The 16,692-nt window shown below is 47.1% G+C and overlaps 1 protein-coding gene across 1 annotated transcript in view; it reads left to right on the forward strand.

The window, feature by feature from the left end:
* Positions 1-16,692, forward strand: part of LOC144768022 (alpha-2-macroglobulin-like protein 1) — a 409,313-nt gene that overhangs the window by 152,703 nt on the left and 239,918 nt on the right. The window contains exons 8-9 of the mRNA XM_078651420.1: positions 1,272-1,377; positions 13,235-13,352. Of these exons, the coding sequence (XP_078507546.1) occupies positions 1,272-1,377; positions 13,235-13,352 (224 nt within the window). The remainder of the gene's footprint in view (positions 1-1,271; positions 1,378-13,234; positions 13,353-16,692) is intronic.

A 16,692-nucleotide genomic window follows, 5' to 3' on the forward strand; every position in this document is an offset into this window, starting at 1 on the left:
CTAATACCACCCTTATTTTATTAGTATGTCTAATGATATTAATTAGACATCAGTAGCTCTTATTACAGAAAAGGTTGTAGACCCCTGAGCTAGACCTATTGGCTTTGCCAAAACTGCCTGGTGCTCTGAATGTGACAGACAGTCTGTCTGCCTCATTACAAGTTCACTATATCCTATTCCCCTTCTGATAGGACAGATGGACTATCAGTTACGGTTGTGATGGAGTGCCCATCCACCAAAATGTAAATCAGGCCCTGAATCTCAATAGCACTATGGGTGAGAGAGTATGGGTCGGATGAATATATGATCAAATCCCGCATTCTTTTTCTCCGCGGGGAATCACAACACGGTCGTTATCACAACCGCGTTGTGATTCCGCATACCATTACTCCGCAAGTCGGAACAACGACTTGCGGAGGGGGCGCTGGAAGTTGGAATAGTATAATTTACTATTCCAACTCCAGTCTGTGCGGACACTAGGGAAGGTGTTGGATTTTAACCCCCCTCCCCCCTCTGCAAGTCGTTGTTCCGACTTGCGGAGTAATGGTATGCGGAATCACAACGCGGTTGTGATAACGACCGCATTGTGATCCCCCGCAGGGATAAAGTTTTGTTGTAAACGTTAATAACCGGGTCGGATACGTGTCGCTCCTGCAATAGACACCTTTAGAGGAATGGCCCTTTGGCATTCATAGCACATCTTAAGTGTTGCTGTAAAGTGAAACAATGTGTTTTGCAAGCAAGAAAAATAGCAAAAAGGGATTGTTTTTTAATATATAGTGTAAGTATGAGATTTAAAAAAGGAATGTAACAAAAAGGCTGATGAGTGAGTGTACTTTTCAGTAGTATGCATTGCACTCTAACCACTTTCTGTGTGGCAGAATGATACACCAAGCAGCACCGGTGGGCGGTGAGAGGTTACATACCTTTGGCCTGATCCAAGATGTGATTGATGCTCCCTCAAAGCAATGGCTGAAGGGGGCGGAGTCCACACTAGCCAACCGCTCATAGGGGATGACCCAAAGCCCACTCTATCACAAACAATAGGCTGTCAGGCAGATCTAAAAAGTGATGAATTTCACATAATGTAGGCAACATTCTGGAGAAAAAATTATATTCTAGATTTAGAGGAAAGGTTTTGCATAGGACAGGGTTTTGTGTGAGAGAATGGTAAGGAAAGGCAGTGAAGTGTGACTGGCAGGCCGCATCCCCTCTCACATATACTAACTTGGCAGAAATGTTTAATGGCTGCCATTTTGTGTTCCTTCCAGGTACACGTATGGGAGGCCCGTGCAAGGAACAATAAAGTTGTCTCTTTGCTATCTAACGCGTTCGGGGACCATGCCCAAGAGCACATGTCAGGAGTTCAGTGGAGAGGTAAGTCAGAGGAACACTGGAGGTGGAGGAAAAGAGTATGTGATGGAATAATAAGGTGGATACATGCCTACTGGAGATGAATGAAGGAAGGTTTCCAAGATTACTCCTTGCCTTCAGGAAACAAAGCTTCAATACTTTGGTTACTTCATACAAACCATTGTAAACTGGTATTTTTGGAATCCAGAGTTTTCAAATAAAGATATTTAGTACTCCTACAGGCAGATTCATCAACAAAAATCGGCTCGCAAAGGGCCAGATTCTGAGAATCTGGCCCTTTGCGAGCGCAATTTTTGCATTTGGGATTCATCATCCCAAATGCAAAAATCGCAAATTGCGATATCGCTAAATTGCAAGGAACTGCATTTAAGGAATCTCTATTACAGATTCCTTAAATGCAATTCATGAACCATTTAAAAATTGCGAATTCGCAATCTGGGGCCGCTATTTACCGCGAAGTCTGACTTCGTGGTAAATATCAAAAACTTAGAAAAATGCACTTTACTGCATTTTCCTAAATTGGATGTTACACACACACACGTCCTATGGACATGTGTGTGCGCAACATCAGTCTACATTTACATTTCAGGGGGGCTACAGGGCGTCCTTTGGACACCCCTGGCACCCTTGAAATCGCATCCTTATTTGCGATTAGCAAATTGCTAATCGCAAATAAGGAATGATTCCCCATTCATTCCTATGGGCCATTGGGCCCATAGGAATGAATGGGGAGTCATTCCTTATTTGTGATTAGCAATTTGCTAATTGCAAATAAGGAAGCTGTAGAAATCGTAACTAAAATTGCGATTTCTACATGAATCCCGTTTTGCAAGTCCTTAATAGCGATTCCTTAATAATCGCTATTAAGGACTCGCAAAACGAGACAATGATGAATCTGGGGGCTAGTCACATAATACATCAGGCTCTTTACTAAAAGCCAAGAATTAGAGACATAGGGCCTCATTTATGAGGCCTTGCGTCAGTTTTGCGCCTCCGATGCGTCACTTTTTGTGACGCATTGGCGGCGTAAAACATGCCTCCTGTTGCGCACTATTTACAAAGTGACGCATCTAAGCTTAGATGCGTCACTTTGTAAACCCCTGCACTACATTATACCTGCGTCAGGTATAATATATGTAGGGGGGGCGTTCCCCCGCAAAAAGCCTCGTAGAAGTGACGCAGTGAAATCTATGAGATTTCACTGCGCCACTTCTAGGACACAAATGCATCAATATCTTACGCCTGCCTCACAGCAGACGTAAGACTGACGCAGGCCCTTTCACATGGGGCTTGCCCCATGTGACAGGACGCACTGCTGGAGTGGTGTCACTTTTGTGACACACTCCAGCAATGCGTCACTTTTGCCCCATACAGATACGTCAGAAATACTGACGTATCTGTAACTCCTTGCGACATGATACGTCATACAGTAAATAGAACGCATCAGGTATGTCTCAAGGAGTGCGCACTGAGAAGTGACGCATCGCTGCTTTCACGCAGCAATGCGTCATTTCTCATAAATGAGGCCCATAGGTTCTCCATGGCACAAAGATAGCTGATACCTCTAAATTAATGGCTGGCATCACTCTACTATCAGCTCTCAGTGCACCAATTAGGCACTTCTTCATCCTACTGCAGACTCCCTCTAATTCCATCCATGATATTAACAAACCCACCTGACCTTGATTGATGCTCGAAGGACATATGCGTGACACATTGGATCTCACGCCTTTGGTACGAGTAACCATCTTAGACCACCGAGATAAAGTAGCTGAGTGGTGGCAACTGAATTGTATTCATTTTATAGGAAAACTGATTGTCCCCAGTCGAATACTGTGTTTTACAACAGCCTCTTGGTCTCAGGGACAAGCAGTTATTTAAATGTATTGAAATAACAAAAAGCTGACAAAATGGGGCCCCAAGTGGTTCACTAGAACCTCACACCATGATGAAAAGGCACTTTAATTGCTGGTATTACAGAACTTTCCTGGAAAACTTGACTACTTAAGGGGCCTGGGACTTTCAGGCAACAGTCCCTATGGAGACATTTCAGGAAGCCTTGGCCTAGATTTACTGAGGGTTGCTGGGGATACTGCCCAGCTCCGTGCAATTTCACGCCTTGCGCCCACGCTTTATGATGTTCATCAAATTAAAGCAATTCTTTGCCTTTCTTTGTGCCAAATGTGTGCCAGCGCTACACCTTAGTAAGTAGCCCCATTTCTGCAAGTCAACATCTGTGTGCGCTCATCAAGATTGGACAGAAACAAATGTGACTCATGTGCTTGGTGGCTGTCCTTAAATTTAGGTCTTTTAGACAGAGCTCTCTTGTGAAAAAAATAGGGAAAAAAGTGATTGGGGCAACAGGATGCGTTGTACTCGTCTGTCTAGTGATTTCTGAATTCTGAGTCGTTTTAGCACTTTTGTTGTGTGACTATAGGGTGACTTCGATTGGCCAGTATCCACAAGCCGGCATCTTTCAATACTGACTTCCGGGGAGATTACCTGTTTCTGTAGTAGGGGATATCCGTGTATAGTCATAATCTAGTGAATAGTCCCGCTCATGCGCGTGGACCCCGGAGCAATCAAAAATAATCTCTTAAGGTGTCGAAAAATGCAGAACTGCACAGACACTTAAGAGAGAATTAAAGACAGATAATGCAGCCTATATCCACAGGCTACACTGTCCAGTACTTCAACTAGAAACTCCACCAAAAATCCACAAACAGCAAAGCCTGTCCAGATTTCCCTTGCTTTAACAGCAAAAACCCTCTGAAATGATAGAGAGGAAGACATGGACAGACAAGCTCCGTAGGCTGCCATTATGTGGCTCAGAACAGGATACTGTGCCTTTAAGACAACTTTCCAGAACTTCACAGTATCCCAGAATGCACTGCAGGTCCCTTTTACTTTCAGTTCTTTTTTCCGGCTCCTGCAAGCAGGACCCTGGAGCATTGAGCTCTCCCTTTTCAAGGGTTTATTGGTGATTTTTTCATTTTTTTTCACATATTTGAGTACTTTTCTGAAGTACTTTGAGGCTTTGCTTCCTGGTGTGTGTTTTGGTGCACTCTTTAAGGTCAATATGCCTGCATTATTCGACAAATGCCCTGAGTGCTCCAGGAAGAAGGCCAAGTCGGACCCACACGAGGTGTGTATCATCTGCCTTCCTTCATCTCATGTCCCAGAGGAGTGTGACATCTGCCAGGGTTTCTCTAGCAGGACCCTGAGGGATAGGATGAAGATCAGGCTTCAGGGCCTCGAAGACAGAAGACTGAAGGCACAAGGTGGGTCTGGATGGGCTTCCTCTGCCCCTGCTGAGGCCTCTGGGGGGCTCCCCAGGGGTAGGAAGACCAGCAAACGTCCCCATTCTCCGTCTGTGTCGATTGCACAGAATACGGCGTCGAGAGGGATGACTGCAGTCTGTTCCCCGTCTCCCCAGGGCTTTGGGTCGAAGCGACGTCGACGTTCAGCGTTGAGGGAACTGAACAGACCGCCGTCGAGGTCTCCGGTGACGATTTCGTCGTCGTCCTTGTCAGCGTCGTCGTCGAGTATTCGACGTCGAGAGGTGTCCCGGCGTCGGCGCTCGCCGTCACGGCGACATCGCCGTTGTCAAAGAGGAGAAGGTCGTCGTTGAGGGATCCTCGGCATCGAGGAGAAGATCGCCGTCAAGGCGAGGGTCGCCGTCGAGGCGCAGGAGGTCGCCGTCGAGGCGTAAGAGATCGCCGTTGAGGCGAAGGAGGTCGCCATCGAGGCGAAGAAGGTCGCCGTCGAGGCGAAGGCATGCGGCGTCGAGGGACAGGTGCTCACCGTCAAGGAGATGAAGTTCGCTGTCGAGGGGCCGACGCTCGCCGTCGGGTCGCCGTTCTTCGACGCCGAGAAGGCGCAGAAGGAGTTCTGGCGCCAGGAGTCTGTCTGGCAGGCGTCAAGTGCCTATGGGAGACTCTCCAACGTCCCAGCCTAGTAAGGAGGGCGGATCGCCGGGATCGGTGTACTCCGTTGTGTATACTCCTGCTAGGCCAAAGCCAGTTACGCCTCCTCCTCCTCCTCCACTACCGAGAGGCCTTCCTCCGCGGGCTCCCAGCCCGCCTCCACTTCCACCACCTCATCCTCAGCCTTAGCCTCAGCCTCAACTTCAACCTCAGCTGCCGGCTGACAAGCCTCCTCGGGTTCCTCCGAGGTCAGTTTTACTGCCACGGTATCCGACTCCTCCTAAGGGAACCCCTCGGCCGAGGGCCCCAGCCCAGCCGAAGTCGCCCGCCCCGGTGGAACTGGCGGGACGGCCGAAGCCAAGGAGGTCGCGATCCCGCTCCGGACGGAGGGGGGGATCGCGCAGTCGTCACAGGTCCTCCACAAGGTCGAGACGGCGCCACAGGAGGCGCGGATCACGGTCCCGCAAGGACTCTTCCAGGACCAGGACCCACTCCCCGACTTTATCGGAATCCCCGGGGAGAGTCTCTCCTGTGGACGACATCAGCACGTTCCAGGATGTTCTCCTGAGGGGTGCCGCGAAATTGGAAATCATGGTGACGGCTCCAACACCTACGACGTCCATGATTTTTGAGAAGCTTTATAAGAAGCACTTGTCTCGCCCTTTACTACCGCTCGTACCAGGATTGGTAGAGCCCGCGGAGGAGCTGTTCCTCACGCCTGCACGCTCCATCCCGGCTTCTTAAGAAGTACAGGGCCCCGGATTCAGACCCGGCTTTTCTGCGGATTGACCCGATTCCGGACTCCGTTATAGTGACGGCAGCCAGAAAACAACATTCTACCTCCCGGTCTTCTACCGTGCCTCCTGATAAGGAGAGCCGATGGATCGACTCAGCTGGCAGGAAGGCCTGTGGGACGGCATCTACGGCCATGAAGGCCTCTAGCAATGCGGCTTTGCTAGAGCGGTATGATCGTGCCCTGTGGGAATCCGTCCAGCAGTTCACGGAACTCTTGCCACGAGACAAGAAGGAGTATTTCCAGTAGAGATCCTGACGGAGGGGATGCTGGTTTCGAACCAGGTCATCAGCGCGGCTGCTGATGTCTCACTTTTGGCGGCCCATGGGTACTGTCATGGGATCAACCAGCGGCGCCATGCTTGGCTCAGGCTCACATCACTCAAGCCGGAGGCCCAGCAGCAGGTGGCCAATCTGCCCTTCTCGGGGGAAACCCTGTTCGGCAAGCATGCAGACGATGAGATGGCCCGCATGAAAGCGGAGGCCAAGACCCTGACGGCGGTGGGCTTGGAAGAACCCAAAGAAAAGAAGGCCTACCGCCCGTTCCAGAGACGGTTCGGGGCACAGGGCAGAGGGCAAGGACAGGCTTCGGGACAGCAGCAGCAACAACAGCAGCAGTTTCGGAGACCCTTCCAGAAGCGCCAGAAGGGTAGATGAGGCCAGCAGTCCTCTACAGCGAACAAAGGCCCGGCTGGGTCTCGACCCTGAGCGGTTACTTCCCCTACATCCGTTACCCGCTCCGGTGGGGGGAAGCGTTCAATTTTTTCTGGCAGAGTGGAGAAAAAGTACTCAGGACAAGTGGGTGCTGAATATTGTTTGCAATGGATACAGTCTTCGGTTCACCAGCCCGCCTCCATCAATTCCTCCGGTCAGCTCACAGTTTCAACTGCGCGAGCTCCAGGCGGAGGCCGATGTCCTGTTAAGGAAAAGGGCGATAGAAGACGTACCTCTGTCTCAAAGAGGAAGAGGTCTGTACTCCCGGTTCTTCCTGGTTCGCAAGAAGGACAAGAACGAGTTTAGGCCCATTCTGGATTTGTGGCAAGCAAACAAGTGGATTCGCAGAGAGAAGTTTTGCATGCTGTCGTTGCATCAGATTTATCCTCAGCTGCAAAAGGGAGACTGGCTCTGTGCTATAGACCTACAGGATGCGTACTTCCATGTGCCCATTGCACACAAGCACAGGAAGTTCCTGCGATTCCAAGTCGGCCCCAATCATTATCAGTACACAGTACTGCCATTCGGACTGAAGTCTGCACCCAGAACATTCTCGAAGGCATGGCAGTGGTAGCTGCACACCTCAGGAAGAACAAGGTGTTTGTCTACCCGTACCTGGACGATTGGTTGATCAAGGCCTCCTCCTTCTCGGGACCTTAAGCACACTTCCAGAAGACGTGCGTTCTCTTGAACAAGCTGGGGTTGTATGTCAACATGTCCAAGTCGATCCCGACTCCGGTCCAGTGCATACAATACTTGGGAGCCTCCATCAATACGCTGTCGGCAAGCGTGTCTCCTTCGGAGGAGCGACGATTATCACTCCTTCGGAAGGCTCAGGCTCTTATGACCACTCCATCTACAACAGTGAGGACGGTGTCTCCTCTCCTGGGATCGATGGCCTCTTGTATCTTCCTCACGCCACACGCACGGCTGCACATGAGACCATTGCAGGAGTGCTTGGAGGATCAGTGGGATCAGAGGAAAGGATCTTGGGACGGCAGGATACGACTGTCTCTGCATGCTCTTCAGTCTCTGAAGTGGTGGTGTTCGGCGGAGAATCTCCTGAGAGGGGTTCCCTTCCACGAGGACATTCCCACGCAGACTATCGTGACGGATGCATCTCTCCACGGCTGGGGGGCGCACTCCGGAGACTTACAGATTCAAGGGACGTGGTCCCAAACGGAGTCCACGTGCCATATCAATTTCCTGGAATTCAGAGCTGTTCACTTGGCGCTGAAGGCTTTTCTTCTGTCCTTCCAGACCAACTCTCTGCTTGTGCAAACGGACAATACGACCATGATGTATTACCTCAACAAGCAGGGGGGCTCGAGATCGCGCACCCTGTCGCACGAGGTGCAGGCGATCTGGCACTGGCTTCTAGCCAGAGGACAGACGATAACGGCTACCCATCTACCAGGTGTGCAGAATGTTCAGGCAGACGCACTGAGCAAACTGATTCAGGAAAACCATGAATGGGTCATAAACGAAGAAGTACTAGGAGAAGTCTTCGCAAGGTGGGGGACTCCAGACGTAGATCTGTTCGCCACCGCCGAAAACAGCAAATGCCGAGACTTCGCCTCCAGGTACTACCAGCCTGGGACGCTGGGGAATGCGTTATGGATCAACTGGTCGAACAGCTTTCTGTACGCTTTTCCACCCATTCCCCTGATTCCGACGATGCTCATCAAGCTGTCCCAGTCCAGGACGCGGATGATCCTGATTGCCCCGGAATGGCCCAGGCAGTGGTGGTTCACGGACCTGCTTCACCGGTCTCTCCTTCCTCACGTACGGCTGCCGTGCAGGCCGGACCTTCTCACGAAGTTCGGGGGCAGATGTTGCACCCCAACCTCTCGTCTTTGAGTTTGGCGGCATGGCTCCTGAGATAGTGCAATATGGCCATCTGAATCTACCTGAAGATTGCATGGACATACTGAAGGAGGCTAAGCGACCTTCCACTAGGACTTCTTATGCTTACAAGTGGAAGAGGTTTTGTAAGGAAGATGTCATCCTTCCTTATCTTCTACATCTGGCGCAGTCTGGCCTTAATGTCCATTCCATTAAGGTTCATCTTGCTGCGCTGACTGCCTACAGGAAATGCCCTTCACAGACTTCTTTTTTTCAGATCCCTGTGATCAAGGATTTTTTGGAAGGCTTGAAGAAAGTGTACCCTCCTGTCCGGCTTCCTTCGCCTTCATGGGAATTGAATGTGGTGCTGTCCAGATAGATGAAGGAGCCTTTCGAACCTATTCATAAGGCTTCGTTGCAGCATCTGTCCTGGAAGGCAGCGTTCCTCGTGGCCATTACATCGGCCCGCAGGGTGAGTGAAATTCAGGCGTTGTGTTGCCAAGAACCTTATACTGTATTTCATGCTGCTAAGGTTGTTATGCGTACTCACCCTAAATTTCTTCCAAAAGTTATATCTGACTTTCACGTTAACCAGACCATAACTTTATCTACGTTTTTTCAGAATCCTTCCTCTCCAGCGGAAAGGTCCCTGCATTCCCTGGATATCAGGAGGGTGTTGAAATTTTATCTGGATAAAACCAAGGATATTCGTAGGTCAGACCAATTGTTTATCAATTATGGATCAGTCAGGACGGGTCTTGCTACCTCTAAACAGTCCATTTATTATTTATTTATTTATTTATTTATGAGACTTGTAAAGCGCACGGCTACCCCCAAAGGGGGTGTCCCGGCGCTGTAGACTGCCGACTTGGAAAGGAAAAGCATTTTAAGAGATGGAGAACAGCCACGTTTTCAGTTTACTACGAAAGAGAGATTCAGAGGTAATAAACCTAAGATCTAAAGGGAGGCTGTTCCAGAGTTTAGCAGTCATTACAGTGAATGCTCTTCCACCCATTCTGGAGCGGCGGAAGCGAGGAACAGTCAAGAGACGTAGGTTGTTCGACCGCAAGGATCTGACCGATTGGGATAGTACAAGTCTCCTTCTCAAGTATCCTGGGCCTAACCCATTAAGGGCCCGAAAAGCAAGAGTCAGCATCTTGAACTGAATGCGACGGGAAATAGGAAGCCAATGTAGCTTCTTACGGTAGGATGCGACCGACTGACGGTAGGGGATGTTGCCTATCAGTCTCGCCGCCGCATTCTGAACGATCTGTAGACGTTCAATTTGGTACAAGGGGGCACCGGCATAGAGACTGTTGGCATAATCCAAATGTGACGTGATCAGGGCGTGGATGACAGTTCTGCGGGCGTCCAGAGGAAGGTACGGAAAGATCTTTCTAATCATACGCAGTTTCCTGAAACATGCTGCCGTGACCTTATTAATTTGAGCTTTACAGGAAAGAGCGTTGTCAAATTGAAAGCCCAGATTGCGAGCTGTTTGGACAGGAGTAGGAGGAGGATTGAGCACAGTTGGCCACCACAAAATAGCAGGAAGGGTAGTTTTCTGATTAAAAAACAAGACCTCCGTCTTATCAGTGTTGAGCCTGAGATGATTAGAGGTCATCCAAGAGCATATGTTGCCAAGACAATGGCGAAAACAGGCGAAGCTGGAGTCAGAGTGATCTCTAAAGGAAAACACAAGCTGAGTATCATCAGCATAAGAGATCACTCTGACCCCCCAGGACTCCACCACCTTAGCCAGTGGGGCAAGATACACGTTAAAAAACAAGGGGCTCAGCGCAGAGCCCTGCGGCACGCCGCAAAGGAGGGGTTTACCCTCTGATTCGAAAGGTTTGAGAAGAACCTTCTGAGATCGTCCTTTAAGAAAGGAGCCAATCCAAGACAGAACGGCGCCACCCAATCCAATCTGCCTCAGACGATCCAAAAGTATCTCGTGGGATACCGTGTCAAAAGCGGCGGATAGGTCGAGGAGGACCAGCATGGCCTCCTCGCCCCTATCCACACACTCCCGGATCGTCTCAGAGACCTCTAAAAGAGCAGTCTCAGTACTAAATCCAGTTCTAAATCCCGACTGCGAATCGTGTAGCAGTGAATTGGATTCTAAATAATCTGCCAGGATTTTCGCCGGTTTCGGGAGAAGGGAGATGGGGCGATAATTGCAAAATTGTGCCGGGTCCGCATCCACTTTCTTTAGAATGGGGAATAACATGGCCTCCTTCCAAACAGTTGGAAATTGGCCCGTGCGCAATGATGAGTTCCAGATTGAGAGAAGTGGTCTGACCAAAAGGGGAGCCAAGTTGCCCATGACCTTAGCAGGGACCGGGTCTAAAGGGGAGCCAGATTTACACTGGGTAAACAGATTCAATGCAGACTCAGAAGTAAGCTCTTTAAAGGACACCAATGGCGCTATCACAGGGTCCCTAGCACAGGAAATAGGGGGGGTCAAAATAGAAGGAAAAGAAGACGTAATGTTGTCAATTTTGTCTTGAAAGTATACCGACAAACCATTACATAAAGCCTGGCTCGAGGAATTCTGAGGCACCATAGCGGGGGGCTTAACAAAGTCCTTTACAATGTTAAAAAGAGTTTTTGAGGAGTTATCTGCATTCTTAATTTGTAAGGTGAAGAAGTCTCTCATCGTGGACCTTTTTAATTTTAGAAAGTTTTTTAAAGCAGACTAATAATTTTAGACTCTGAATCATAAGTTTGTCGCCATTTGCGTTCTAATTTTTTGCAGCGGCTCTTTTCCTCACGCAAGGCAGGAGAGAACCACGGGGCAGATGGTCGGGATCTTGCGGAAGTGATAGGTTGTAGGGGTGCGATGGCATCAATGGCAAGCAACAGAGCAGAATTAAGCTGAGCCACGCTTGTGTCAATATCATTAGACAGTGGGTCTGGTTGAAAAGTGAATAGAGGATCTAAGGCAGTACAGGTAACTTTATGCCATTTTCTCCCGCACTCCCTACCAAGCGCTACCGGGCTAGGTACCGAGGGAAGCGTGAGGGGGAGGGAGGAGTGTACTATGATACTGGGATGATTAGAAAATATTAAATCAAGAGTATGGCCCGCTACATGAGTCGGGCCCTGAACTAATTGGTTCAAGTTCAGGCCCTGCAGAGTCTCTACTAGTTGAGTAGCCTGAGGGCAGGAAGAGTTTTCAGCATGAAGATTGAAATCCCCAAGCACTATAAAGTGCGGATGTTTAATGTCCATCTCGAGGTGGATTGTGTCCTGTATACAATTGTGTTACCAAAAGGCTAATTAGACCTTAGGGGCTAAACCTAAGGCTCATTACACCAGGGGCAAAGCCGCCACGACTGCTTTGCTCCGTAATGTTCCTATTGCAGAAATCTGCAAGGCGGCCACTTGGAAGTCGGTCCATGCCTTTGCTAAGCATTACTGCCTGGACACTGATGCCAGGGCAGACGCTCAGGTTGGGCAGGCTTCGCCGCGAAATCTGTTCGCACAATAGTGGTTGTTTCAATTTTTTCTCCACTGCCGTTTTGGTGTGGGGATGGGCTTGCCATTCTATTCACTAGATTATGACTATATACAGAGATCCCCTACTACTGAAGAGTAGTTTCTGTCCAGTTCTGTAGTAGGGGTATCTCTATAGTCATAATCGCCCGCCCTCCTCCCCGGTGGAGAGAGATAGTCTTGTAAGGAATGCTACAGGTCTGGCGTGTTACGCCTTCAAAAAGAACTGAAAGTGAAAGGGACCTGCAGTGCATTCTGGGATACTGTGAAGTTCTGGAAAGTTCTCTTAAAGGCACAATATCCTATTCTGAGCCACATAATGGCAGCCTATGGGCTTGTCTGTCCATGTCTTCCTCTCTATCATTCCAGAGGGTTTTTGCTGTTAAAGCAAGGGAAATCTGGACAGGCTTTGCTGTTTGTGGATTTTGGGTGGAATTTCTAGTTGAAGTACTGGACAGTGTAGCCTGTGGATATAGGCTGCATTATCTGTCTTTAATTCTCTCTTAAGTGTCTGTGCAGTTCTGCATTTTTTGACACCTTAAGAGATTATTTTTGATTGCTCCGAGGTCCACGCACATGGGCGGGACTATTCACTAGATTATGACTATAATAGAGATACCCCTACTACAGAACTGGAATTACAGGACAGAAACTACTTCTTTTCATTTCAAGCGCTATGACTGGGGAAGAAATTCATACCGAGCATTTCAGCAAAAACGGCGAACTAGAATAGATTGTTTTTGTTTTAGAACTTAAAATGTAGCTATTAATTTTAATCTGTTTAATATTCATTATTTAAATTGCATTTTGTGTTCCTGGCTTATGTGCCTTCATCTTTTTTTCAATGTTCTCTTTCTCTCTGTGTATTTGATCCGTGGCGATGACTTTTAAGACTTAAATGCCTCATCTGTAGCCACCTTGCTGAATTTTATTTTTAAAAAATCAGAAAATACAAAAATGTCATCTCATGCTGCTCCTCCTTATGCACATCAAGCCTCTGTCATTGCTGTTCCTCGGACAAAAAGACATGTATGTGGATAGACCTTTGTCTGTTTCGAATAACCTACTGCGTTGTCTCTTTTCAGACAGAACAAGATGGTTGCCACACGCTTACCGTCAACATGGACAAGTTTGACATGATGAGTTCTGACTCAGACGAAAGTATGCTAGCAATGGAGGTGAAATTTACAGAGCCCGAAACAGGTATTTGGAAGGCCTGGCCGGTAAATTTCGTTCCGCTCACGGAATTTGAGGAATTTGGGTCATTTACGTTCCACGGAGAACGCGACATTGTCCAAAATTCTGCGTTCCGCGAGTTTGCGAAATGTTTGCTTGTTCGCGTTCTCAAAATGCGTGTTTGCGAGATATTTCCCCCCAAGCACGCAAACAGCAATTGCGAACAGGAAAAAAGCATCGCGAACAAGCAATTCAGCGTGTTCGCGGAATTTCTACATATTCGCAGAGATTTTTTACCATTTTGCGGAGATTTGCGTAACGCGATTACGCAAATTTCGCCCACCCCATTAACAATAAATACTCGACATAGCTATCTGATTCACGGCTTGATCCTACACTCGCTGAATAGAAAATTGGAAGAGCCTTTGAGATCAACTTTCTTGTTACCTTCTGACACTTCAGACGCCAATGGACCAGTAGGGCAGCCGCAGAGTAGGGTCACATGAATTGTAGAGTTGGAATAAAATGCCCCCATTCCCTACATCATAAGGATATTGTTTGTCACACAGGACAAGGATCAAGAGAAAGTTTCTATATAAGGTCACAGATGTCTCAGGTGAATTTCAATATATTTTTGTTCCTGGTCAGGCAGTACTTTCATCCTCAATTATTAAAAAAATTTTAACAAAGAATTTTTCTTACTAGAAATCCTGGTTTTAGTAAAAAGTGATATAGGATATCCGGGGTAGTGCGTATTTATGATGGTCAAAGGTGGATGTAATTTCTGATGAATAGTACAGTGACGGCATATTGTCTATAAATTACATTATACACACTCAAGCAGATATTTTGTTCCATGCCTATAAACCATCTGAAGTACAGGAAGACTGAGGGTTACCCAGGATCACACAATGCTTGGCCAACTTGCAGGTCTAGGATTAGAATCTAGTTCAGATATTTGGTCTGGAGTGCAGTAGTACAAATATATATAAGAAGTACAAGGATAAAAAAAACAGAATCTAGTTAAATTAACCGTATAAGGGATTTATTTTGTTGTGAACAATTCACAAGAGTTACTCGTCTGGTTATGAACGATTTACCAATATGTCTTATAGAGTATAGATAGTGCATGGCTGACAATAACGTTCACGCTGTATTTAACAAAAATCATAAAGATGACAATGATATTCTTGGACTGACAATGGTTTCAGCTACAATTGATGATATCAAGTTACAACCATACAGGAAATTGTCGTGAATATTTCATAATAAAATAGATCGCTTATATGGTTAATTTGATTAGGTTCTCTTTTTTAATCTTTGTACTTGATAAATATTCGGATTGTGCTCCAGACTAGCTATCTCAATTGTAAGCTAGTGATGTTCATCGCATTACCTGCAACGCACCTTCTGGTAATGAGGGGCAGTCTTTTGCAGCACTAATTGATGCTTGCTATGTGTACCTTTGAAATTATGACCCTCAGTGAAATGGGGTGTGGGGTTTACTGGTACCTCTGCCAACTTTGTACTAGTGTTAGAATCTAGCCCTTCGGGTTCCAAAGTCAATACATTTTCCAATAGACCAAATTTGATCCCTATAACATACTGTCGCATCACAGATCTTTCAATCCACTCACTGGTCAGGTAGGGTGATCCTACGTGCCTATTGAAAATCCAGCAATGTATGAAACCAATACCATAAATATCTCGCTATTAGGTAATGATTGAATATGAATTTTAATGAAAAGAAATTTAGGGAAATGATCACCTTGAGAGCTTACCATCATCATGCACTGATAACTCTGACAGGGCTGCTGCACAGAGGTTTCCCACCCTAAGCAAAGCTAAGTTTTGCCTCCAAAGAGATCACAGTAAGTGAAATCACAGTACGGGATATCTCAAAAAAATATAGACCAAACAAATTATTTAAAACCCAAATTAAAACAGGGGTGGATCTAAAGAGCATGTTCAATATTTACTCTTACAATTAATGGATAAAATATTCTTTACATTTCACCAACATGCTAGGCACCTATGGGACTAGTTAAATATAACAAGCTATATGAGGGTACTTGTGCATACAGTTCTCAATGAGACTGCTGTCCCAGATATGATGTAAGGGTCAAATATTCAAAACAAGTCCAAGCAGTGCTTATTTTGGGCACTCATTTTTGGGGACAGGCACTTATTTTTCCTTATCAGACGTTTCCGAGTGCAAGAGAGAGAAAAACTCAGAAACCAGGAAGATGGAAGTCAAGGAAGACTTAAAACCCTGCAGTGGGAGAAAGCAGGAACCTGCAAGAGTGAGATGAAAGGGCAGGGACTGTCCAGAACTAGACTAAAGAAGCATGAGAAGGATTGACTTTTAATAGCGCTAGCCGCTGGCTTCCGAGCTAACTTTGGGCAGGGGCACTCATTCTTTTACAAATTAAACACTGAGGCCAAGGATGTATATGTGCTTAATTAAAGATACTGAAAACAGGGTATTAGGAGGCACAGGGTGAACATCCTTAAAGTAACAAAATATCAGAATGCAGTGTGTTAGACTTGGCATCTTTTGGCGTGTTTCCCCATAGGTTTTGTTTTCTGACCTCCCGGTTTTGACTCTGTTTTTGCTGGTGTAATGATTCGGCGCACTTTTCTCACTGCTGACCAGTGGTAAAGTGCTAGCGCTCCTGTAGTAAAATGTGTTATGGATTGGTGTTTCCATGATTGGCCTATTTGATTTATGTGTCAGTCCCTAGTAAAGTGCACTACGCATGCCAGGGCACATAAATAAAATGCTGTTGGTGGGCTGCAGTACTGGATTGTGACACCCACACAAACAGCCCGTAAAGTGTAACCCTGGCCTACCATTGCAGAGCCTGTGTGCAGTCTGTTACTGCCATGTCGACTTGGCAAGTGCACCCACTTGCCAGAAGCTAAACCTTCCCTTTTCTACATGTTAGTCACCCCTATGGTAGGCCCAAGGTACCCCTGTGGGCAGGGTGCATTGTATGTGAAAGGTAGGACATGCCCTGGTGTGTGTGTCATGTCCTGGTAGTGAATTACAGCCAATTTCGTTTTTCACTATTGTAAGGCTACCTGTTCGCATAAGCCAGAATGGACAGTTTGATTATAACATTTTATAATCCTAACTGAAACAGGAAACATGTCAGAAACACAAATGTAGTATGCCTGAACTCAGAATTATAAAATACAACTTTTAGTAAAATTGGTTTTAATATTGTGTTTGAAAATACCACTTTTAGAAAGTAGGTATTTTCGTGCCTAACCATCCACCCTGCCTCTGCTAGGTTGTGTATTGCATGTCTTGTTTGTGAGTGACAGGGGCTGTGGTGGCTCACGGAGACAGGGTGAGTCAGCA

This window comes from Lissotriton helveticus, chromosome 7, assembly GCF_964261635.1.
Source record: "Lissotriton helveticus chromosome 7, aLisHel1.1, whole genome shotgun sequence".
NCBI lineage: Eukaryota > Metazoa > Chordata > Amphibia > Caudata > Salamandridae > Lissotriton > Lissotriton helveticus.